Raw genomic sequence first — 26,927 nt, 5'->3', positions numbered from 1 at the left:
AGGTTTCCAACTCACCAGAGGGGCCACTCTCCGCATGGGCACTCCAGCGACACGGGCAACAGCAGCACAGTCAGTTCCAGCAGCTCCTGCGTAAGGTGCTGGCTCCTCCCTGTGCTCTCCTGCAAACTGCAACACGTTCCCTGTGGGACCTGAGCAAGACACCAGGCATGTTTCAAAACAGACTGAAAACAAGTCTGAATTTCAACAGCCTGACAGGGGCAGGCTCACTCACCTGCACTTCCAGCCACTGCCTTCCTGAGGGCCAGACCCTCAACGCTCACAGCTAAGCATTTCAGCAGCCCCATGGGCTTGGGGCTGCAGCTGTGTGGGAGCAGTGAGGAAACACAGAGCTCTCAAAGGCTTTTGCTCCATGTTGCATGAAGCAACAAAGCAAGTCTCATACTCCTTCCCTGTGTAGAAAGTAGAAAGGATCTGCCTGATACCTGAGTGGGCAGTCCAGGTTTGGGTCTTCTTGGAGTACCTGCCCTGCAGGAGGCAGCTGGGACACCTTCATGGAAAAGCAGCTGCAGACAGGAGGGAAGCAGGACTGGGATCTGCAAACAGCTCAAACCAGTGGTCTGGGGGATGCACATTTGTGCAGCCTCRCTCAGGATGAATGCACCACCCCATAATCAGACAAATCCATAGTGAACTGGAAGACTCACACTAGCTCTCTTACACCAACCCATCCCTCCCAATTTTTATCTGGGATATATTTTTCCAGTTACCTAAGAAAGCTTTACTTTAAATGCATCACATATAACATAGGTAAGCTTTGTTGTTGGTATCTTTACATTGAAAGAGCAATTAAAATCCACACATGACAGGAATGGGCAATACATTCTCCAGTCAGCTCATGTCTTTCATCACACCAGCTTTTAAGAAGAGGGAAAATGCAGAAGAATGCAACTACTTCACTCCTCATCTAGAAGGCATGGAGACGTCCTCAGATGACGTCTGTCAGAGAGGTCAAGCTCAGAGATTGTTGTAGCTGTTCAACAGTGGTGGGCTCCCAAGGCTGGAACACGACCACTTTCCTCTTCTCAGTCATGAGAAACCCGTTCTCGTTAAACCTGCCTTTTATACTCCCCACATCCAGAGAAACAAAAGGTGCAACTGCAGTGGTCTGAAGATCCAATATATAAACGCTGTCTTGTTGGGATATGCTAGCCTGGAAGATATACAAAACAATACACACATACATACACACACACACACACACACACACACACGTGTATCAGTGAAAGCGTGCACATTCAGCAAGAACAAACTGAGCAAGAGCTGCATGTCTGTAAAACAGACTGCAAACAACAACATTTTTATCAAAATTATTTTCTTCTCCCAATTCTCTTATAGAAATGTCTTTAGGAACAAAAGACAAAACCCACAGGATGAATATATAAAAAATACACAAGACAGGCAAACATGGCTTAGAGCCTTCCTGTAGAACATTACAGACAAAGGAAGAATGCCATGAAGGGGCATCACTCTACTATTTTGTTACAAAAATAGCTGAATAAATGATAACACAACCTGTACCTAGTACTAGTATCTTATACTTACTGTGTTGGATGCATCTGTGCTTTTTGCAACATACTGTAATAAATTCACAGGCTAAAGTAGCTGGCCCTTCTAATTATATTAGTAATAGAAATACACAGGATAAGATGACAAGAAAAGTCACAGTAACGCAGTAAGGCCACTTCATGCTAATGGACTACAGCAGTGAAGGTTTCAAGCCACAGGTAGAAGGCAGCTATGTTGGAAACTCTCAGGGCAAGGTCTAACCTTTTAATTAAATCCTATCAGCAGCTAGTCTCTCTGAGGCTTAAAARCCCTGCTGCCCTCTCCACTCCTCATCACATTATACTCTGCTTTATTATTTCCAATACCAATGAACTATAAATAAAAAATATCAAAGAACAATAAAAAAGGCAAACAAATTATGCATTAAAGTGCAGAAAGTTTACTGAACAAATGCAAATATTTGCACATTTTTTCAAAGCAACACTATGAAAAGCAGTGCTTTGATTAATATCATATTTGAAAGTCTAGATTGTTAGTAACTCCACATAGTAGCACCAGCTTCTTGCAAAATGCAATTCATATATTTTTTTTTAATCACAGCTCCATACTTTAAGATAACTGCTTTTCAATATATCCTTCCTAGCTCTCCTTGTTAGTTAATCCTGAAGAGAGAACATGGCCGTGAGAAAAGTAACATTTCCTAACGCTGCTCCACTTAGAGAGCTTTTATTATTGGTGATGTCATCTTCAAAAAAACCCAGCATGACTCAGACTCCAGATTGTGCCACCAGCCATTTAAAAAAAAAAAAAAAAAAAAAAAAAAGGCTGCCTTCTCTCCTTTGTATATTCCAGAGGCAGGCTGTGCTGCTGGGAATGAGATAAGAGGAAAATCTGGCCTTTTCTTTTCCTCTTGTAAAGCAGTTAAGCAGGTTCAGGTTCAAAGAGATTAAAGACTCCTATTCCCCCACTGCTTAGTTTAGCCCGGAACAGCAGAGCTGCAGTTTGGATCCTAAATAGGAGAATGCACAGGTCCCTGTCCTGCTTAGCCATCATCCATTTAGGAAGAATCTCAGCCTAAAACGTACAGGCCAAAGTGTGAGGTTTAAGCATGCACACATACAACCACATACACAGACACTGCTGTCTAGATGTGGGAGAAATCTAGGGAATGCACCAACGAGGTGACAATACAACACTACACTGTCACACTCTTCTAGAACTGCTACAGCTAGAGACAAAACATCAGTGGCATTGGACACTGTGCAGCAGGCAAACAACTCAAAATGGCCAGATTAGCAAAACTCATCACTGATACTCACACTAAGCTGAGTCCTTTCCAATCCCACAGCATCCTTTAGTGACGACAGGAAGTGGTAGTTCGTGGGACTGCGGAGCCCCCCTTGTCCCACGAGGTCAAAGGTGACAACACAGCCTGTCCTGGTGCAGTTCCCGCATCTCCGCAGCAGGTCGCTTACGGGCTCCTTGTAGAKGGGGCGAGCGCTCTGGGCTTTCACGGTCACGTTGTTCTCAATGAGGGTGCACAGCGGCTCCAAGGAACTCCACGCGTGCACGCTGACCTGCCAAGAGGGTAAACAGGGCACAAAGCTATCAAATGAAAAGGTTTATCTGTGAAAACAACCCACCATCCTAGTGCTTGGCTCAGCCACKCTTTGCAAGAGATGCCCTCCTACTAGTACCAGCCAATTTCCACCTCTAATAACAAAAGACTCTGCAAAGACTGAAACAACGAATACTGAATAATAAACTGCTGTTAAATAAACCTAAAACCAAATCTGTCTGAAACAGTCTGGAGTTGTTGCTCCTCCTGACGTCAAAAGCCTTTTGCTCTTTCCATGCTCCTGGAGAAGATGGGGTTGCCAATCCCTGTGATGGGCATGCAGGAAAATGTAATTAGAAAAAACGCATTAGCCTTTTCTGACTCTTCCCTCCCCAATTAAAAATGTCAAATAAAGGATTTTCTTGAAGTTACTCAGCATTATCTGACATAACCCAACTGGGTAACCTGGAGTTTCTGCACAATCGCTATTAAACAGAAGCAAGATGCATCATTTTAAAGGGATTATGGAAATTATATTAACACAGGAAAATACAGTCTCCCACAGATCTTGCATACCTTAGGAATGCCTCTTTATGCTTAAGGGGAAAAAAGATCCTAGCTCCTTTCAAAACATTTAAGTTCCTGTTTTACATGAACTGCTAAATATTCTTTGGAATTGCCCTGTCATAGCTCCTTCAACATGAACAGAAAATCTGAAATTAAGCCCACAACTATAATTCAGACCAGAAATAAGCAATTTCATTAAGCACAGTCCTGCTCTGACAGCTGGCTATCCAGAAGCAACAACTTTTTTCCATACTGGAAGTTGTTAACTGCCCAAACCTCTTCAGAACAGAAGCCAGAGGGGATCTGTTAAGCAACACTAACCTTACAAACCTAAGGACTCCCCACAGCCTCTCAAAGACAGCCGTCAAATGGCAGCTGGGACACCCAAACACCTGGTTCTGAACTAGCCAACAAGTCATTCCACCTCTCCAGGCTTGTTTTCCCAACCCTCACAGCTTTTCCACATCCTTTACATCAAGTATTGTTTCTTGTAAATGGAAAACAGTCCGTGAATTCATTTGAGGCATGTTAGCAAATCTTAAAAAGACTGAAAAGCAAGAATGTATGACCCAGTAATCCAAACATTGCTTTCCAAGTCACACACCAAAGTAAAATTCACGATTGCTATACCTAGCATCATTTCTACAGAAAACCATTAAGCCATAAATAGCAGAATGGCAACATTGCACACATTACCTTATAATTAGAGCTCACTTAGTTGGTATTTCAYGAAGTCAGGATTTCACAAAGCCATCTTTCCCTAAAGCCGCATAGATACAGTGCCGGCAAGGGAAGGTACAATTCTGCTTTTCCCAATTTAGTCAGTTAATCTAGTTCTAATACCCAGCACACAGATAGGCTCAGTAGTGATGCATCATTTTTCAAACTTTGTTTAGTCATACCCCCCTGTAAGACCTGAGCAGAAGAACTGACCTCAGTTCTACCTGCAGGCAACGCAGGTGATGCCTGGCTCTGGGAAGCTGGGAGGCAGCACATGCTATTATAGCAGTAAGAGATGGTGCTGCCCCTAAGAGCCCTAAGGACAAGAACTCCATCTCTCTGTGTTTGGGCATGGGCACAGACCTGCTGGGTCACACCTACGTGAACAGGGGCTTATTGCAATTTCTAATATCTGCTGCTGACACCACAGGGAAAGGGACAGAGGGGTGGTCAGGAAGGTGTCACTTACCCTGAGTGTCAGCTGATGGTCCGTGTGAAGATCTGAGACCCCATAAATGAACAAGACACCTCCATCCTCATAAGCCACGGGCAACAAGGGTGCAAAGAAGTTCTGGGCAAAGTAATGGAGCAGTTTCCACTTACCACCATACTCTGAGCAGGGATAAAAAGGAGAAAAATCCAGAGTAAATCCAAGACTGTCTTGGAAAATGGTCCCTTCCTGATCTCTCAGATGCTCTTAAACCAGCACAGCATCTCCACTGCCCTCCTGAACCTCTACCAGGTGCAGGGAGCAGCTGGGGGTTGCTCTTTGCTCCCAGGAAAGGCTCTGCTCTGGAAGGAATTTATTCGTCTTTCAAGCTTTGAGCTCTACCAGAAAGTCACATTTTGTGAAAATGTTGGTGCTATCACTGATAMGATGCCATACAATTAAAGAAAGCCTTACACAGAGGTGAGGAGCAAAACTGATATAGCACACTACCTATAAATCATGCAGCTATACCGCATATGCTGTTGAAAGTCCAAGAAAATGCACTGCCACCACTGAAAAGAACCACACACTGTTAACCTGACTAATTTGCCTTCCCCTCTTCTCGGTCCTCTTCCTTCGACTCTCCCTTGGGAGAACATCTATAGCAATGAAGCCCAAATCAAGTTCTTAAATCAGGGACAGCTCTGAAGTTGGTAAAACAGATTTGCAAAGTTCTGGAGACTACACTTAGTGCATGGGACTAAAGTACATGTTTATGTAGATATATGCCAAATAACCCATTTTATCTATTTGAGGAAAAGGTGCACCTTGTTACTTTTAAGATTTTGACAGAATGCTATTTACAAACCAGAAAAGCCATGCAAACTTATCTCCTCTCCAAAGGAAGCAATTTTGCCAACTGGGATACTGCCACACCAGCCTTTTCAAAGACTTTCTCTTTCTCTCCTCCATTTCTACCCAGGATCCCCCACCACCATTTTCTCTCTGGCTTTTCTCTACCATTATCTAGTGAATGAAACAACACTAAAGGCAAACAACAAATTCATGAACATGATCTCACACGGAAACAAAACTCATACTCCCTGTTACACACTTATTTCTGGCTCTCTGCTTTGTACAACAGGTTYAAAGTTCAGCAATAGTGAAAAATACTTCCAGTAAAGTGCTTGTGCTGTAACCAATCACCTGAACTGTGTTGTGGCATTTGGACAAAGTTCTTAGGACTTATCAAATACCTCATTATCTACAGCTTCCCCCAGGGTGATGCAGGTCTCTCAGGGTATGTCTGTGGCTTTCACGGGCAGATCTGAACATGCTCTCAACACTCCACGCACCCGAGTGAGCTGGGTGCTGGGAGCAGAGGGCACCGGTGCCAGGCAGCACCCAACACAGCTCCTCTCTTCCAGCAAGCTCACAAAAGGCTAGCTTAGGGAACAGGCAAGCAAAGCTCCTGTCTGCCTGCAGATGTTTGGACAAGCTTCAGCTGGGCCATGTGGTGTCAAYACCTCTGCCCAAAGACAACCCAGGCATTTGGGTTAATTGCACCATAGCAAAGTGAAGAGATGAAACCTGAAAGAATCATTCAGGGGAGCTTGCTGAGTTTCTTCCAAGATACAGCTTATTTGCACACTGAGGAGTGTAGCTGGTACCACACAGCATGAGCAGAGCCAGGCTCCTGCATCCCAGGGACAACCGCTGGCAGCAAGCGTTGGTGGTCTGAAGGACAACAGCTCCAATGCCAGGAAGTGCTAACAAATTGCTTGTCAGGGCCTTGAAATTTGAAAAGATCAAGAGATTTGTTTGGGCACGGCTTACTGAAGCAGAGCAAGTTACAGGGCAGCACCTGATCTGGAAAATAAAAGGGCCTCATCTGAGAAACAACACTGTGCCTAACCTCGGGCCCAGGGAGGGGTTGAGCTTTCCGGAGACCTCCGTGTTGCCACAAGCCTCTCAGGAATTTCGTCTGCCAGAGCTGGAGAGGTTCTTCCCTGCGGGCTCAGGCTAGACACCCAGCTCAGCCTGAGGTTTCAAAGTCTGATGACAACAATTTTTACCTCAGTCTTAATTTACATGATAAAAACCTAGCCTTAAATATGAAAACAAATAATACAAACACAGTAGAGCAGTTTCTGTTAGTTTAATATAAAGTGCCATTTTTCTGCTAATGGGCCCTATCCTCAATCTTCATTAGACCTTGATTTCAGAACAGATTATGTAGCCGCATTATAGTCATTACTGGACTGAAAGACAGAAGTTGGTCTATCTTGGCAACAAAGAGAGAGCTCCCTGAAAGCCTGTAAGATGGGGAAAATAGTTCAGAATATGGGAATAAATTTGACAGCATACTTCTCCAGGGGAAGAAAACCCAAACAAAAGAAAACAAACCACACACTTAGAAGTTTTTGCCATTTCAAAATCCCTTTGTAGTGTTAAACTTCTTCAGCTATTGTCTGGGGAAGTTTGCAAAAAAACAGTAGCTGTCTTAAAAAGAATCAAGTTTTTCTTAAATAGGTTGCTATTTTCCCTCTCCAAAACCTACAGCCATTCTGAAGAACACATTTTCCAGCTCAACTGYTGCCTTGATTTCCTTGAAACCAGAGCCACATTTCCTGACCTAAAAAATAAGCAAGCTATATATGAAACACTTTCCTCCTGCCACTTCTCATACAGTGAGAAAGCAGGAGATGCAATAGCTATCGTGAGAAAATTCYGAGTTTAAACTTACCTGTTTCAGGCATGCATGTCCCCAGGCAGCAGTCAAAAGTTATTTAAAACAACTCTGGGATGGTTTCTTCCTCCTCTCCCTCCCTCTGCCAACATTTAAATGAATTCTCCAAGAAAGTCAAAGTTTCCCAAATCCTTCCTGATAACAACATGCAAGTGGTGCCTGCGCTCACTGTAACACCAGACTTTAGAAGAGCAAACTCAAACTGGGTTTGTCAGGAGACACCAGGACCCTGGCTGCCGCCYGCTCCCTGAAGCCTCCTACAGCAGGAGCTGGAACAAGAGCAAACTGCTCTGCTGGCAGGGACGGATCCTGAGTTAACCTCTTCACACCACCAAGCGCAACCAGAGAAACACTGCCAGAGCTGCTAGTTCTTTCCGTGCGTCAGCCTCATGAATGCAAATCTATTATTCTCCCTAATAGCCTGTGGTTTCAGCTCACTATGGGGCTCTAAAAATTGAACCTGCAATAAAAGCCACTTAGCTGCTCACAGGAACCTCATGAGAACCACGCGGTGACACCTCAAGGTGACACTTCCCTGGGAGGGCGGTAAGTTGCCAAGCAGAGTATAGAGCTTGGCAGCAACACACGCTGCGTGGGCGCTGAAGCCGTTGACACGACACAGGCAGATCCGCAGCCAGGCACTGACAAGCAAAACACAGGTGTGGTAAAACCTGCTTAGTTCTGAACTGAGGGTGAAAACAGGAGTGCTGTGCTGTGTTTCCATTCAATTCCAAGAAAGCATTTTAAAGGTAAGTTAAAATAAGATATACCTGGTACCTTCTCCCTCCTCATGTCACGAAGAAGCCCTTCCGCTTCATGTGGGAAATTATGTGAACCCCTCCATGGTTCCATTTATGAAACAAGAGATTTAAGTAAGAGAAGGGTTCATCAGCAATGCTACTATGCCATCTAACACGATGCAGAAACACCTTTTTGAAGTGCAAATAAAAATAATTTATCTGAAGTTTTGCATAAATTTGAGCTATTAGCATTTCAAAAAATCCATCTACCATRCTGCCTAATTAAATGAATATTAAACCTTTCCTCACTACACTGAGGGAATAAAATGAAACAAAGGGACAGCTGTATCTCTGCTGAGCATCCTTTCAGTAAACTAACTTCAGCAACTTATGAATATTTCAAGTAGCTGATGYATTTCCTACAGTGACATCAGCTCTTTACTTAAAAAGACATTTATAGTCTTCACAATTTCTTCATCTATCAGTACACTTTGCTTCACAAAGGGTTATTTTTCCAATGATCATTTTCTTTAGAGGGACTTAAAGCCTAAAGAGCATCAGTCATCACTGGAACCATAAAAATAAACATTGAGATATTGCTTTTCCTAATACAACTCCAAAAAGTCCAGAAGTACAAGCACCAGAGCTGGATCACTGTCTTAAGGCTAAAATAAAACAGCCTTTAGTTTCTAGTGGTTTGTTGTGCCTTATTGGTGGGGTTTTCTATGCTTGGATGAATTTAAGAGAGAGAGAGATGGACGAAGATCATAGCAAAAAAAGGAAAAGACGGGAAGGCTAAGTCTCTCAGACAGAGCCAAGCAGCATTTTGTCCCAGGGATAGATCCAGAACTTCAAACTATTAGCTTTTTCTAGTTCCTTCGTATTTCTTGATATGATAGAACCTTAAATACATACTATATTTTAGAAAACAGAATATGTAAAAATAACTAGCATTCAAATAAACGAGAAACTATTCAAGTTCTGAATGGCTACCACAGAACAGCTTCTCCATTTCCAAATGGCTTCCAGGCAAGTTGCTGGAGACACAAAGCACAGCCACTTCCCTCGTACCACACATTCCTTCCCCATTTTTAATTCCCTAAGCAAATTTTATCTCTATTTGCCTGACGGCTCCATTTTGGTGTTCTAAAATGAATAGGCACAAATGGAGCTATTGTGTGCAGCTTAGCTAGCTCGTGTATTAGCAGCATCACTTAGTCACAAATAATGATTCACCTCACCTGACACTGGCTGTTTAATAAGTTAGGCAAAAAGCTAAGCACTCTTCATCTTGTCTTTCTCTGTAAGGAACTTCCCAAGAGAAAGAACTCTGTGCTGGGTGAGAGGTGTCATATGAAGTTTTATGAAAATTTAATTTGGCATAGGGAAGATAACTCATCCTACTTGTTAGACAGCTGTGAACATGAGGATTCATACTCTGGAAATTACCATTTCTCCATACTGATCCCAAATACACTGGATAGCTCACCTTTAAATATTATGATCCTGCTCAGAACAGCATTGGAGTGCCACAGGATTTTGCCAACACACTACTGCTAATTACAAGTAAAAGTAAAAGCGTTTATCATTTTACCTTGGGAGGGAGGTCTGGAAATTAAAGTTGTTGGGATTATGGAAAGTGTAACTAAACATATAAACTCTCCTCTAGTTCTCTTACTATTTTCATCCAGGGTGACATGGCACACATATACATTTGCTCAGCACAACCAATAAATACAATCAGGCATTTCTAGGACAGGCTCTTTTGGAAACAGAATAATTCTTAGAAATGTCTATTTTAGAACTCTTTCAAAAAATACAAAACCTCTCTGGAAAATCCTGGCTAACATATCACACAGTTTCAGGGAGATCAAGTTCTACATAACAAAGACATGGCAGCTCAAAGCTCAAACCACACTGAGAATCTATCTTTAACAACCTTGAAGACAGATAAAGCTACTTTCTGTGAAGCAGTGACAGTTATTTCCTTGGGGAAAATGAGAATATCACTGAAACAAAAAATATATATACACTTTAAAGAAATTATGAGTTATAAGCAATTTTAAATATAGATAGAAACATGTGCAAAGCTACAGGTTTATCTCAAGAGAACACAGAGTCTTATTTCTTACTATGGTATTTCCAGTGAAGGAAAACCAAAACAAGCCTGATACACATTGTGTCCTACCACACAACTGTTGCAAAACTCACCCAAAGAGGCCCATGAAGGTGCCTGCCAGATATCGTTGAGCTGCCAATACAGTGCACCCATTGTGTGTCCTTCTCCCTTGATTATTTCACTTCGGCTGAAGCGATAGAATTCAGTTTCTGCCTTTACACATTGTGCCTGCATCACCTGGGTGAACAAAACATTAAAAAAATTAGTCATGTACTTTCAAATCACACGTATATATCCGCAGAAAACACAAGTTCACATAACCAGTACTTTCACCGGCCAAGTTCTCAAGAAGTCAAGGAAGCAGTGTCCAAGATGAAAAGGGCAATAAAGAAAGTTAGCATCTCCAAAAGCATACTAGTAGACTCACTCCAAAATGAGGCGAAAAGCTATTCTAAGTCAGTGGAAAGTGTAAAAGATAACTTTTAGTTATCTACTAGATCCAGAGGTACTCTCCTTATCTTTTCTGCTATCCCTATTTTAGGATCTTTAAACTGTTCTTTGATCTCTCACTAAGGTCTTGACAGACTTTGCCTTGCAAAAACCCTCACAGCTTTTTGGGCCAGGACCTCACAGCACAACTTTTACCCCTGCCTTTACTAAAGCACAAAGCAAGTCAGTGTTCAGATAAAGAGCAAGGTATAATCTACTGATTAAAAAAACCCAGAGCATCTTCTCTAACACAGCACTGTTTCAGTCCTTAATAGAAAAGGAACCTTCTAATAAACTCCTTCAGAGAGAATTTCATTCTCCAGAAAAAGTTTTCTTTTTAAAAGTTGCTGTATTCCTTGTGGCAAAAACAGAGCAATAAGCCCAGAAAGGTCACAATGAGAGTGAAACATACCCAGGCTAGAGGAATGACATGGAGAAGCTCTAGGAAATGCTGTGCACCAAGGATGTCCATCCCATGCCCGCATCCTGTACCAGCTCCGTGAGTGAGTACAGCTGGTGACAGGTCCTTGGGCAGCACACGCAGTCAGCCAGATACGCTCCCAGTTTGGCCTGTTTCTGGGAGATGCTGGCATGAAGCTTTCCCTGAGAAGTTTTCCAGCCTTTCTGTGAGGAAAGTTGGAGTTTACCCCCAAAAATGGAGAGGACCGCAAGCTGGTCCCATCTTCAATTAGGTTCTCCAGTTCCCCAAGGCAGAAACAGTTTCCATATGATTATGTTACTTAATGGAACAGACAAGACTCTCTTTTAACAGCTGGGCAGTATCTACAGGAACAAGTATTGAAAGCCACTTCAGTACTGAAGACCTTGCTGTTACCTGAGTGAGATAAATCATATCTTTGAACTTTTTAACAGGATCTGTGCTCTGGGGAAGCTTGAAATGATGCTCAATCTGTTGAATCATTTCATCATTGCCGTTTTTATGGTGCTGTCGATGGAGAGAAAAATTGCTTGTGTAGGACCAATCCTCTGCAGAAGAAACCTTTTGAAAACATGAAAGAAAGATCAGAAAGTAAAAACAAAATGTACCATTAGGTGAATGGCAGAATATTCAAAGATATTCATTGATGGTCTGCTACCATCATCTAAAAATATTAAAATCAGGAATATATTCCTATAGACATTAACCATACATATTAAACAACTCAGAAAAATAAGAGCCAGCACTCTTTCCAGGATATGATATTTCAAAGGCTAGTAAGAGCTAAAGATTCTAGTAACAGACTCTGAGAATAACTACCTAGCATAGCTCACATAGCCATCACTGCTAAGCTTTCATTGTAATTACAATCTCTATAAAAACCTTTTTATTCGAATTTGCTCCTCTTCTGGCTGGGTTAATTGAATCATTTTCATTGTTAATATGTCTGAAAGTACAGATTATGTCTTAGGAAAAGATAATAAACTTTGTGTAGCAAATTGTAAGGATTATGGCATGCATGAATCTCAACATGATGGTCATCTCTGACTGGACAAACAGCACAGCTCTGCTCCAACTAGATAGATAAACACCAAAGAGCATAGAGCATAAAATACCAAGATTTGGTGAGCAAAAAAAATCCTCTTAAGCAACTGGTAAAAAAATAAAAATCAAGGTGCTTGAGAATACAGCACAACCTGGCCTGAGTTAGGTTTCTTTCACTTCTAACAGCACACATGCCCTTAAGACACAGACCATGAAAACAGATCTTGGTAACAACAGGAAATTGTTACCAACCTATATATTAAACAGAGTTATTATTAAGAGTTACTGAATATACAGAGTTACTTGTCTCATAATACAGCCTCGTTTACCTAGCACATCCACCTGCTTTTTACTGTTGTGAGCCACAACATGGCGTATTTTTTTAGTATGCATACAAAAGAAGAGATACACATGTGTAAAAGGGATAMATTTGGAAATATGTCAGTAGGCAAAGTTGAACACTAGCAGCTTCAATGTTTCCATCAATACAAGTTTCTTGAACCAGGAATCTCAAAAGAAAATGATGTTTACTGGTTAAGAGGGGAGAAGCAATTTTAAAACACAGGTAATCAAAATGAAGTTCCAACACTGTTCTCCAGTGTTCCAACAATGATAACTTTAATAAAAGCATGACTGATTGTATTAAAATTGATTCCTCTTGCAAAATCAAGGTAAATACACTGAATAATGAGGAAAATAGATCACTTCACTCTCCTCCCTACATACCAAAACACACTCCTACCTCTCCCTCCTCCTACCAAACCTAATAAGGTATCACCCCAATTACAGCTGTGATGATGTAGTTTACTGGGACATGATTCGCTGCCTTCCCAAAACGAGGACAAAAAGAGACAGCAAGGTTTGGACGTCCAGCTTTACCTTTTCCAGGGTACTGAAAGAAGGCCAGGATTGAAATCCATATTCTGAAGCAAAACGAGTTTTAGGATAATGCGTCCAGTCCCAGCAGTCACTCTCATAGTCATAGAAGTGAGTGTCACCGTAGTGGGTATCATAAGGATTTTGGGAGATCCAACCTTCTTTAGCTGATTCCAAACCATTTGTGGGACTGGATACAATAAAAGGACGGCTCTTATCTTCCTAGAATTAAAATAATAATAATAATAATAATAATAATAATAAAAATCACAGCTCCTCAAGGAGATTCATTTTTTATCATTTGATACCTAGACTACATTTTGAAAAAGGGTGGAGGGAGGAGGGAAGGGGAAGAACATGCCTTGGCAAATTTCTGAGGTACCACCTGAAAAACATTCTCTTTGTACCCGAACATTCATTATCATCACCTGCTTAATTGGGTTCTTATTCCTGTACTTGGAGGATAGCTGGTCATAATATCACTTGCTCTGCTGTTCTAAGGAATTCTCTCCTCACATCAAGAGATTTTCCATTTTCTATGGTTCTAAATTCTTAATGAATGCTATTTGAAGCATATCTCGTGAAAAATAAACTCAAGAATCATTAATATTTGAGTACTGTGGCTTCTCTTCTCTATGGAAAATTATGACTTCTGCAGTATTTCTGCAGTGACRAAGCCATGATTTTTCCCTTTTCTTTTCAGGCAGTCATGTGAATTTAGCTCTAATGAGGCCAAGGTGTCCTGCTACTAATGCCTGTGTGATAGCGTTGCACGCTGCCATTTTGGCTGGTTTTGCACGTTAAGCTAGATGAGACTATATGAAGGGTTACATTTCAAATCATTCAGAGCACCTGTATTTATAGCCTCCTTAGTACACAAAATCTTTTATCAGAACCCTGCAAAGCACTGAAGGAATCTCTCTCAGGTATAAATCATTCAGTGCCCTACTTGTAAGATGGAGACCTCGCCGTCACAGGCACAAGTTATTGGCTCCAATACAGCAAAGCACTTAAGTGTTTTTTGTAATCTATTTTTTCAAACACGAGTAGTTAACTATTGAAATAATTTACTACAGGATATTCTGGATTCCCTTAAGAATTAGATCAGACTTGGAGGTTTCTTTAAGTGCTATAGTCCAGATCTTCCAGTAGTTACAGGTTTCCTCTGCTAGCCCATGGTACACAGAACTTTAGACATTGTCACTGCATGGTTCCTTCCAGCCCTCAAAAACAGTTAATTCCTGTGTTTAAAATAAAGAATGGTCTCTTCTGAACAGCAACACTGCACAAGTAAATAATAACTAAAAACAACATCCAGCCAGAACATCTCCCTTCGCTGAACATGCACTGGCAAGGAAACCCACACATGATGACAGAAATAGCACAGTGTACCTTTACAAATAATTTTGTTGGAAAAAGCTGACTGAAATACATATTAAGATAATAGAAATATATATTTTACTTTACTATCTTGATTCTATAACTGAAATATTTAGAATACATTTTTAGATTATATAGTTTGAAATAGTGGCCTTCTATACTAAACATTGCTATTTTAAGTTTAAAGCAAATCCAAGGGACCAAAGACAGCCCCACTTGATTGACAAACACGTACCATAATCATTTAAAAAAAGCCCAAAACATTATCAATATGAAGAACAGGAACTTAAAAACACAGCCCTTTAAGCCTGCTATACTCAAGAGCTGGATCCTTTTTTGCCATACATGGTGCCTTGTTTTTATTGCTTACCCAACCTTTACTTTTCCCCAAAGAAATGGGATTACAGATTCCTTAGGATATAGCTACTCTGAAAAAGCCAGTAATCTGCTGTAACAAGCAGTAACTGTCCATTACCTACATACTGATTGCCTGGCTTATTGCAGGGAAAGTTCTGGTCTTTAAGCCCCAGGTTTTATGCCCCAGGACATAAAACGTATCTCATCCTGAAAAGGACAGAAATTGGACAAGTATTTGCATATTCTACAGGCAATCATGACAGGTTGCACAACAGACACTAAATGGAAATAAGGCCACTACTGTTTTTAGGTTAACAAAAATGCATATTTTCTTGCTAAAGAGGTAAGTTCTAATTGGTCAAGATACGAGTTTTACATTTCCTTATTTCACACAGCTCTCAGCTAAAAGGGATGCTTGAATACTCACCTGTAGTTCAAGCTTTAGGTTCGTTATTTCCTATCTAGCTACACAATGTCAAATTAAGATTTTGTTAAATTCAGTTTTATTCTACCTATACAAATAAAAGTTATAAGTAAATTCCATGAAATAAATGAAGGAACTGCAATACTTCCAGGAAGAGAAGTAAAACTACAAAAACCACACAAGCAGTAGTGCCAAATCATAGTGGACTTCATGAATTTCACATGCTTCTGTTTGCATGTCCATAGCTTAAGTCTTGTCTCAAATACTTTATTGTAGAAGTGGAAGAAAATACCACTGAGATGTTGACTTTATGAAATTCTTCAGTTGCTATTAAACAGTTAGATCATTAAACAGCTAATTAACAGTTATTATACAGTTAGATTGTTTAGATATCCTTCAACATAACCACCATTAAGAAAATTAACCATCTAAGTAAATGAATTCATGTGTAAAAAGGTTTTTTGTTCAGTGCAAACAAAGCCATTTGTGAATKGAAAAAAACAGGAGAAAGAAGAAAAATCAAAATTTACTAAGTTTTCAGGTCTTCCTTATATGCTAGAGAACAATAGAGACATCAAAGTTATTTTTTGAGGTTTATTCTGCTTTGTGGAATACTCTTTGGTTTAAAAAAATTCTTTAAATGAGCTTGGCAAGTGCAATTCCTCAAAAATATGCTGAATTTCTTTTCCCAAAAGGATAAAAAGAATACCTCCACACACAATTTGTTYCAATTGCTCCAGCAAACATTCATACCTTCTGCCACACCATATCCCATCTTAGTTTCTTGAGATCACTTACAGAAAGAACAATTTCCTGGATGTTCTTCACATAAAGCATCACATAATCTCTGATATAGACTTCTCTGTCAGCATGAGGTATGGAAAACCAATTGCCAGCAATTGCCGCTTCGTTTTCATTGTTGCCGCTCCACAAAATAATTGATGGATGGGATTTCAAACGCCTTACCTGAAATACACATCATAGTTTTAGAAGTGAGCCAAAACTACTTTTTCTAAAGCAAACATTTGTATTAATATTTTAATTACAAGTCCGAAGGTACGTGTAATTCATGTGTTTTWTATTCATGCTGTTCCCTACACTCCTGAGAAAAGGTAGTTTGGACACGAGAAAGGCCCAGACCTGTGCTTGGCTGGCAACACCTGTGAGCAAGTTAAAGAGAATTTAGCAAGGTATGTTTTTGTGCCTGCTTCCTAAATGTACACTAACAAATACCTTCTAACAAACATTTTTGCAAACCTAAATCTTACAGTTAATCAAAACTAGCTATTGGGAAACAGATCTTCAACACATACAGACAAATACCTGATGAGTAACTTCTGCTCTCACCGATTCCAAGTAATTCTGATCAGTTGGATACAGCGCACATGCAAACATAAAGTCCTGCCAAATCTAGAGAGCACAGAAAACAAAGATCTGTTAACAAATCATCTTTCCTGCTTCAACAATATACAACTTTCAGGACGCACATTTCTTTTTTCAGGTAGAAGTTATTTGTGTCAAAAAAAAAAAAAACGCACCAAAATATTTAATTTGGTATACTTGAAAAATATCACTAAAAAAAAAAAGATCAGATTCTCCATAAGCTTAATCATGTACAGACTCCACAGTGATTTTCCTAAGTATTAGAGTTAAAAACTATTTATCCTGGAGAACGAGACCTTGCTAGGCTTCAGCAGTCAGAGCAACATTTATTAGAAGGATGCATTTCAGTAGGTTGCAACAAAACAGTTAGAATCCACRCCCTGCTCAGAAATTAATATAGGAAAAGAACTCCTCTACCTGAAATGGACGGTTTTGTGTTTACTGCTTAGTTTACATGTTTAACAAGCCTCAAGTATTTGATAAAAGGAATAATGCTTCTGATTCAATATTGAACACACTTAACAGATCCAAGTGTACTTCCTAGCAAAATATTTCCATAGTAGATTTTTGTAAATTGATGTTTAAAAGAATCGATCTTACCCAGTTAGAGGGAGACAAACAAGTTCGTTCCTCTAACAGCATGGTGATCATTCTCATCAAGAAAGATCAAATAGTTACAGAAAAAAAGCCCTTGGATTCAGCATTACTCTCTTTAATTTGTATTTTCAAGCAATAAAAAAAAAATAAAAAATGAAGCAGCCTAATGAAATAGATTTGACTGTTTTACAGGCTCCATTTTTTTAATTTACAGTTTAGAGTGTGTCTACCTTACAAATATTAATGGAAAGATCTCCGAGGAGCACATGAARCTAAAGGGGAGAGTCCTCCTCAGCAGACTGCATTTCTCTGAACATTACACCACAAAAATAAGGGAGACAGCCAGCCCAGATCCTCATGTAATTGTGTCCTTGTACTAAGAAAGTGCTTTTCCATGACTCTTTCAGAGTACCATCCACTAAGAAAACTGCAGGTAGGGAATAGGTCAGTGGGAGAGAATTGATCTTTTAATAACTGTAAAGGACTAACAGAAAAAAAGGCAGTGCTATCACTAAAGAACTATTCAGAATCCTTCAGGCTCTGTGTCCAGGCAAAACTCTCTGTATGACAAGAAATGCTTTTTCCACTTCCCYGCAGTGAATCATCAACCTTTTCCCTTAAACACAGTTTGACTCGGAAGTGTTTTTATGCCTTTGCAAGGCCATCAGAGGAAACATAACCAAAAGCTTCTATTCTGGAGGGTAGGCACCACAGATGTTAAAGGTCCACTTTTCAGCATCTTCTTGCTATTTTGGCTCCTAAATAAGGTCTGCACAAGCACTGATGTGAGTGACCTACTTAGCCACCAAGTATCAAAACCAAAAGAAGTACAAGTACCCAGAAGCCCCAAAAATCAGGGCACTCATTCCAATGAGTAAAATAAAAAGGATATATCATCTATTTTCTACCCACCAAGCACAGACAGCAGAAGGACAGCAATTTTCTGATTCCCTAGTTAAAATGACAACATATTGGTTTCCTGTTTTTATGCTTTATAGTAACATCAAACACACTTGGAATTTTAACAGCAGATGCAACATAGTCTTCACTCATCATTTCTTCAACCAAACTTATTAATACTTGCTTCCAAGCTCATATACTCTAAAGTACTCATCTAGGATCATCAGTATTTGCAGTAGGTATTCCCCTTACAGCTACGTTTATACTAAATTACAGTTTGTTCATAATATMCCTTTGGGTGAGGCCTTCCACGTTTAGCCTCAGGCCAAACTAAATAAAAAAAGCTATTGTGGTAAAACTGGGAAAACATAGAACTGGAGGAGAGGTACAGTATATAAAGTTAAGAGTTTTAGTCTGACAAGGAATAGGATACATTGACTTAAGTGCACAAGTCTGTAACTCTGATCTGGGAAAGAGTAAGAGATACAGAAGACAGCTAGGAAGAAAGCCAGGGGATGAAAAAGAGATTCTGGTTTGGGAAGGGTGGTGATAAGAAGCAAGGAGCACACAGTTGCAGCCTTAGCTATAAGAGTAAAATACATGCTGGGAATCTAATATAAAGACTCYGAAAACATGACAGCTGCTTTCAACAGACTCAAAAATTAGCAACTGCTCAAAATCCAACCAAACAAAATCAGAAAAGAAAAATATCCACACACACATAAAAAAAAGTTTGATCTGACTTTTCAGGTTTCTACTCTATCAGATCTCCTTTGGAAAACTGAGTCAGAAGTTATATATTTATTCTCCAACTTGGTTCATCTAGAAAAATTGTAWWTACAATTTCRTGACTTTTTTTAAATACATGATCTCTTGTTTGTTTTTACCATTATTCCAAGTTCATCACAAATATCATAAAATTCATCTTGTTCATAAACTCCTCCTCCCCAGACCCGCAGGACATTCATGTTAGCATCTGCTGCAGACTTCAAGAGTAGCCGATATCTGTCAGATCAAAAAAGAACAARAAAGTTGATCATTATCAGAATTCAAAACTTAACTACAACAGAAACTGTCCTTTTTGATGCTTTCTAAACCTATACACATCCATATGAAGGTCTCAAAAGCAAATTCTGCCCAGAAGTTGTTCCTTGGTTCCTGTTACCACTTACAAAACAGATAGGGTGGCACATGCAAGTGTTTTTACAGAAATATTTGCAGAACCAGATTTAGAAATATTGTATTTTATTAATTACAGAGCTCTTCTCTCCTTAGCTACTACTTGCTTTAAATATCRATCACAAGCTCAATTTTTCTCACAGTTTCTCAAAGTTTCATAAGTTCATTAAGTTTCATAATGCATAGTGAGAAAGGGGGAAGAGGAGAAAGATCCCAACACTCTGATTCCCACCTAAAGGGATTCAGGCCCAATTTTTTGGGCCCGAGGCTGGAGCAAGATGACAAGAGGAAAAGAGGCTAGGACGCACTTGCATCTCCCTGTGCTACATGGATTGGGCCATTGCTGAAATGCCCTTCCAGGTCCCTAGTTTTCAAGTACCAATAAGGACATCCCAGGCACTAAGATGAGACATCCTGAGGAGCATCTCTAAAACACCTCAAAATGCCAGCAGCCCTGCAGATAAACACTTAAATGACGCCTTGAAYATCACTCAATTCTATTAATATTATTTAAGCCTCAACTCTGGTCTCCCTGGACTACAACAAYTAGTGTCTGACTTTGAATGAAGTCCCCCGCCTTCAATCCTCTCCTTCAGTAGAGAATCAGGAGCAGATAAAATGATCCTTTCTCCTTATAAGACATCAAAGGCGGCTTACATGTCAGAGGTTACTCTGTCCTGGAATGAATCTGCTGGTATCCAGTTTGAGCCCTTCATGAAAATGGGTCGGCCATTGATTCTGAAGTAGAAACTGAGACCCGGTGACCCAGAAATAGGCTCCTGAATAAGTTCTATTGTCCGAAAATAAGCCTGTAGGGGGATGGGAGGGGGTGAAAAAAGACACTTGAGTTTAAAGCAAATAAAAGAAGAAAGTATCAGAAAAACGATGAAAATAATTTACCTTAACACTAACAACTCAGAATTATATATGTCAAGAAAACAAGACATAGTTTCATCTCTAAATGCCTGCTTGATCAAAATAGACTTTAACAAGGCTAAAAAATAGTCCTGTGGATAAACCTATCCACTTTTGAAACTACAGAAACTTTAAGGTTATCCTGCATTCAGTGAAAGCAATATGTGCTTCTCTTAAAAAAAATATTACCTTTCAGGTCAAATCAAGKGAAAGAAATACACACACAAATGAAAAAAGATGGAGAGGAAGTGAAGCCCCCTGGTCATCACAGCTGTATTTGAGCAGCATACTCAGGAGTAAAGCTTCACAGAGACCAGTTCAGCTAAATAACCACCGACTTGGTTTAAGGTGTTTAAGGTCATTCCAGATAAAGGTACAGTCACAAGAAAGTAATTAGTTGACTGCAATAATACTGTGTTGAACCCTTATCTGTAGGGGTGTCTTCTCCACTTGTCCCAGGGCAGATAGAAAACAGCTGCCATTTCAGGCATCTGCACAGCTACCAGATATTATGCAATGTGTCTCTTCCAAGGAGATCCTGTGGGTGGTTTTTTTTTTTTTTTTTGGTCTTTTTCCCCCTGTTCCTTGTTCCACCTCATCTTACCTGGATTAGAAAAAAAAACTCTTTTTCCTTGTGGTACCCATTTGCTCCTTACCACTGAGAAATTAAAGAAAGAGAAGGAATGCAAATGAGGAATTTCAGCCAACACGCTCCAAACAACAAATCTGGATCCAGAGTACAGGAACCAATCTCCCCCCCCCCCTTTTTTTTTTTTTTTAATTTAGACTACCTTTATTACCTTTAAACTAGCAACTCCTTCTCCTTCAAATTATTATTTCAAAAGGTCTTAAGTACCTTGTACCTTGGCTCTCTATCAGAAGCTACAGTTGGAACAAGTAAACCACCTATTCCTATAATTCATGTTTTGCATGTTCATTTTAACACAAACATTTGAATAAAACGTCCAGTATTCCATTAAAGTTTTCACAATTCCCCTAAACACTGAAGGTTATGAAATAAAAGCTACATGTAAGTTAAAAACCACATACAAGTACTTGGCTATACTAGCTAAAACATACTGACCTCTTTCCAGTAAATTCAATTATYTGGAACAAACTCAAGCTCTAGCATGACTTTTTTGTACCCCAAAAAATAAAAGGAGTGGTATTTATAGCAAGGGTTCCTAAAGTATTTGGGAGGCTGTCCTAATGACAGGTTGGGTCTGCCTCAAAGTGCACTTGCAATGAGCACTCCCATTACAGAAGTGATTCAATATCAATTCATTCACGCTAAAGCCAAACTCCTGCAATTGCCAAATCCGAGAGACCGAGACACCCAGACAGAACCACCCRTAGAGCACAAGCGAGGGGAACAGTTTCTCAGACACATTTCACTTCCCCGGGCCTCTAGGGCTCAGTGTGCTTGTGCTCCCCCAGGCTGGGGTCTGGCACACATGGCGATGCATCCCTCTGACTACAACAAGTTTGGTCACTTTGAAACCTAGCAGGATGACGGACCGATCTTGCTCCTCCTATCCCTGAACATTTCTCCTAGTCTTGGAGTACACACAGGARACCTTGTAGCCACCACAGCCTCAGCACACAGCTGGTTCTGTACACAGTCACACGGGTCACATGCGAAGGCTTTGTAGCCAGCAAGTAGCCCCTTAATCACATCTGGGATTTCCAGATCTTACAGGTAAGAAAAAAAACTACAGAGTAAAGATGCCCAGAACTAAAACAAGATCACAGAACACCCTGCTGATTTAGTAAATTAGCACACAGCATGAAAGCAGCATAACAACTAAGAAGCCAAAAAGAAAGACTTCTGGAAGTCATGCTAAAAGGCCTAGGGAAAAAGAGAATGTAGAGGAAAGGAAGGGAACCCAGCTGTAGGCTGCAGTCTTCCAAGTACTAAAATAGTATCATGAAATTAAAAAAGAACTTTGATTACAATGAGGAAGAAATAAACATAATGGGGAAATGGAGTTCAGATCCAAACAAATCTCTTAAGCAGTAATGAAAGAGGCAATAAAATCCCTGATGTAGGGATAGCAACTTGTTAGTAACAGAGTTGGATACACCCTCACCCAAGAAAAACAGTTTCATTCTACAAAAACTTCTGGCTATGACTTTGTTTCATGCTATCCTGAGAACAAACTTCAAACCAAACAATGCAGATGGGGAAAAAAAGCAAAAATGCTTGTCCAGGATGCTGGCCATAAATGTTTTGGGTTTTTTTTTTCCTGCCACTCTTTCCAAAAGAGCAGGTACTTCTCTCAGTCAGCAGTTCCCAGCATAGCTGGCCAAAGTCCCAGAGAGCTCAACATAACYGCAAACTAGGTTTCCCAGAGGCTTTCCCTAAGGATTAGTTAGCATCTTGGAGACACAGCAGAAACAAAGCAGTCCAAGACAAGGGCAGTGAAATCCGATACGAGACTTGAAGGGTTCTTGCAGGGAAAGGGGCAGGGCACATCTGAGTRTCTTGTGCAGAACATGAGGTCTCTGTGACTGAAAGTCCCAGYGCTCTATGAAATGGCCAGATGCAACTGCCCAGGTGCAATGAATTAAATCTCTTGGCACTGTATAAGTTTCATATAATAACCAAATTTTCCTTTTTTCCTACTCTAACTGGAAATTTTCTACAGCCTGTTTTTCCAAATGCAATATGCTATGTCTTTGTTGTTGTTTTGAAATCTTATCACTAAGAAAACAAGGCATTATTATTGGAACTTTAAAAAAAGAAACCAAACAGAAGACCTAACCTTAAAAAGACTAGGACTTCCAAAGTCCATGCTTTATCTATGATTTTTTTCAGTACAATAAATGTTACAAAGAATAGCAGTTTCAGAAGCCTGGTGACCAGATTAGCTTTTAGTGAAGCAATACACATCAGAGACACCTAATAAATGCAGACATTTACTTGGCTGTTTCCATGTGCTGATGGTATGAGAGGCCCAGTCTAATTTCAATGATTTTTTTTTTTTCCAGTGGATGATTGAAGATCACCTCTTCTGGGCTTCTTTGTAAACTCTACACAGTGTTATACAGACAGTGTGTTCCAGGAATCCTTACACAAACATTCCTAAATACTATTTTGGTGGTCATACTTAAGATGTTTCCCTCTAAAATATTAAGCACATCTACCATACTCTAATAAATGAAGCTATACTAGCTTCTTAATAATTAAGAAATATACCCTATCCCACATTTTTTTWAAAACACTGAATTACACAGATTCACAGATTCACAGAATATTTAAGGTTGGAAGGGACCTCTACAGATCATCTAGTCCAACCTTCCTGCTCAAGCAGGCACACCTACAGCATGTGGCACAGGGTAATTAACAGGAAAAATMTCAGTAATAAACAAACCTCCTTCTCCATATTCATTATATAAAWCTTAAATACTTTTCAGGACATGACACAAAGCCATCAGAATCACATTTCAAGTCAAAGAGTGCTTTTCTTCCTTAAAGCCAAAAATTTAAGAACAAACAAACATCTTTTTGGAGGTTTTCAAATAATTGCAAGCCATCCTCCAGTCTGCATGCATGTGAAAGTACTTAAAAAGGTTAAGGATGTCAGAAAACTGTTTAATATATACACTGTGACATTCGAAAGCTCTTATATCTCATATACTCACATGCAAATTAAAAAGCATGAAAATGCCCAAGAGTACTAGATATCTGCCATGCAGAGCATTGTCCTAACATTAGTACACTGCCAGCTGTAATCAAGCTGAAGGGCTCACCTTGGAAAATTTCTCAACCTTGTGTCCTGCCTCCATGGTGAAAACGGTTGCCACGTAGTAACCAATTTGTTTTCCATGTCCATTTGGCCACCACGTCTCCACTGTAGCACTCTTGAACATAAAACAATGAAAGTCAGAGCATAACCAAGCAAAACACMAACCTTTGGACACTGTGGAGTGAATACTACAAGCCTAATGAGCTTATATGCCTCAGCTGAGCTGTGTTAATGGGGATCTCTCAAACAGCTGCACCTGCAGGGTGAAAAGTATTCACACCTTAGAGAGAAAAATGAGGTAGAAGCTACCACCCCATCTTGCATCCACTGGGGGCCACAAGCATGCATAAACACRCATGCAAACATCTGGCTTTTATCTCTCAGCTAAAGTACACTAATCTAATATTCCACCAAAAATTAAATATCTGAGTCTTAGGACAGGTTTTGTGCACCACCCTTTGTACTTCATCCCCCGTCCTTGTTCCACCAAATCCACTCACATGGCAGCYTTCCGAGGGAGAAGCAGGTCCTGCTCTGACCACTGCAATGGGGATTCTATCTTACTTACCTTCTAGGCACTACAGAGGGATTGCCACCAAATAATCATGTAAGATGCAACTATGTCTTTTCTGGGCACAATAAAATAATAGTAATAAAAATAGCAATTCCCACTGATCATCAGGAGTTTTACACTTTCCTATTTTTGCCTTTCCTAACTGCTCCTTTTATCTACCATATACAATATTCTGTTTACAGAGTCGACACTTTTCAGCTATCATCTTGGTAATACGTAACCACACCAAGTGCCTCAGTTGTGTCAAGCTTTTAACTCAAAAAAAAGTTTCATTCTCTCTTTTCAGTGTTTTCTGCCTTGTCTAAACAGTTTTTGATCATCTCATTACTACTCTATCAAGTTCATTTTTACAATTATGAAAAAACTGTCTCTAGGATGACAGTATGACTTAAAACACACACAGTAACATTCATATAATGAATTTCCTATAGCTATGTCTCCATCCCAACAGCATGCTTCTGCTGCTCAATCCTACCGACAAGATACGTCGGCTGAGTGCACYACACAGAGCTTGGGGAAAGCAAGCAGCAATGCACGCAACTAAACAATGGACAGATCCCTGCCGAGCAGAGCCATGCAAGGAGAGCCTGAATTTTTCCAACAAAATTAGGCCAGACAGCTGCTTAACATTTGCTGCATCCACACTGCAACACAACCACCAGTACATCTACACTGCAGCCTCTGTGATCTGCAGTTACTGTAAGTGCCCATGCAGGAGCACAAGCCCTTGCAGTGCAGGCACACTAACAGAAAGACATAAAACTGTGCGTGCCCCAGCAACGAGACGGTATTTGCAGCACGACGGAGCATCTCATTGGTCACCAGTGACATCACCCCTATGCTGGTGAGCAAAACGCCATCACACCAGCACACAGCATCCAGGAGCCTGCTCCATATCCCAGGCTGCATGCACCACCCAAACCAACACCGACTTCACAGCGTAACCAGCAGTAAGTTCTCAGCCAAGACTGTGTTTCTGGAAAGGTCTCTCTCTAATACACACCATGCAAGCTTGTTGTATAGAGCAAGAGCTCTAGCGTGCTCAGTGACTCCCCCGCAGGGCTTTCGGACACATCAGCTGCTGTGAATTCATGCAGTGACGTCCTCCGTGCGCACAGAATAACAAAGCACGGCTGTTGCCTCCATTCTAAAGAGCGTTTCCTCACAAACCTCACTAGAAGTCAYACTCCACCAACGGATCTTCTCTGAGTTTGGGGGTAGGGTGACAACCTGAACTAAAATCACATTCAAAGTTTCATGTCACAGCACCTGTTCAATGTAATCCCTGAAAGGGTTAAGCAGAGACTGCTGTTTGCAAACAAAAGCAGGCTAGGCTATAACCTGTGTAACTTGCATGTCAAATGCTAACAGTAACAAAAAATGTTATATTTGTATGTTTTTATTTTATGTATAAAACAAAACATACAATATGTGAGCAGCTACGTGTACAATACCCTGCTTAGCAGAGGCTTTTTACCTACTCGAGCTGACAAGAGGACTCATGAACAGTACCTAATACAGTCAAGCTGGGGAAACAAATACAGAGTTACACAGCAAGAGAGAGGATTAACAAAACCCTGTAAAATACACAAAGTTTACTGTAGACTCTCAGACATTACAAACTATCAGATTTGTCAACACCCAAAGTCTGTTTTCTTCGATCCTCCCTTTTCAATTGAGTYATCCCCTCACCACAGCGTGCTTTGCTTTCCTGCATCTCCTGCTGTCATTAAGCAATCACAAGGTAAGCAGCATAGCTCCACAAACATTACTCCAAATTCCCTACCAGTTAGAGAACACACTGAGGAAGGTGTCCTCTCTCTCAGGAGAGCCAAGACAGACCCAAGTACATTCCAGTATATTCTAGCCCCAATCAACTCAGTAAACAACATCCTGGGAGACAAGATACCTGCTGATAGTAAATAAAAAGTGACATACAGGATCCAAGGGTTATTTACCTAGGTAACTCATTCATCAGCGGCCAGTGATGAGATCTTTCAGTTTCATGGTAAGGGAAAGATTTCAACAATTTTTGCACGGTGAGCAATGCAGCCGCACAGAAATCATTTTCTGAGAGAAAAAGAAATGTTCCTCTATCCTGGAAGTTGTGAGGCACCGCTATTAAAGTGAGGAAATAAAAAGGAAGCAGAAAGAGGACCAAAACTGGTACGGAAGCAGACAGACACACTGTAACCCAGAGAAACACTTTGC

At 40.3% G+C, this 26,927-nt stretch overlaps 1 protein-coding gene across 3 annotated transcripts in view; it reads right to left on the bottom strand.

Annotated features, from left to right (window-relative positions):
* Window positions 1-26,927, bottom strand: part of MANBA (mannosidase beta) — a 47,788-nt gene that overhangs the window by 6,292 nt on the left and 14,569 nt on the right. For all 3 annotated transcript variants that reach the window (XM_026050911.1, XM_026050909.1, XM_026050910.1), the window contains 11 exons: window positions 24,147-24,257; window positions 20,136-20,287; window positions 19,187-19,304; window positions 16,743-16,829; window positions 16,218-16,385; window positions 13,262-13,480; window positions 11,735-11,899; window positions 10,503-10,647; window positions 4,842-4,984; window positions 2,847-3,104; window positions 16-1,171 (listed from right to left, as the gene is read on the bottom strand). In XM_026050911.1, coding sequence (XP_025906696.1) covers window positions 947-1,171; window positions 2,847-3,104; window positions 4,842-4,984; window positions 10,503-10,647; window positions 11,735-11,899; window positions 13,262-13,480; window positions 16,218-16,385; window positions 16,743-16,829; window positions 19,187-19,304; window positions 20,136-20,287; window positions 24,147-24,257 — 1,791 coding nt within the window. In that variant the 3' untranslated portion in view covers window positions 16-946. The remainder of the gene's footprint in view (window positions 1-15; window positions 1,172-2,846; window positions 3,105-4,841; window positions 4,985-10,502; window positions 10,648-11,734; window positions 11,900-13,261; window positions 13,481-16,217; window positions 16,386-16,742; window positions 16,830-19,186; window positions 19,305-20,135; window positions 20,288-24,146; window positions 24,258-26,927) is intronic.

The sequence above is a fragment of the Nothoprocta perdicaria genome, unplaced genomic scaffold (genome assembly GCF_003342845.1).
Source record: "Nothoprocta perdicaria isolate Ctin4 unplaced genomic scaffold, notPer1 scaffold_71, whole genome shotgun sequence".
In the NCBI taxonomy this organism is placed as follows: domain Eukaryota; kingdom Metazoa; phylum Chordata; class Aves; order Tinamiformes; family Tinamidae; genus Nothoprocta; species Nothoprocta perdicaria.
Note: the sequence above shows the minus strand (reverse complement) of the source record. Positions and strands in the feature narration are given on the sequence as shown.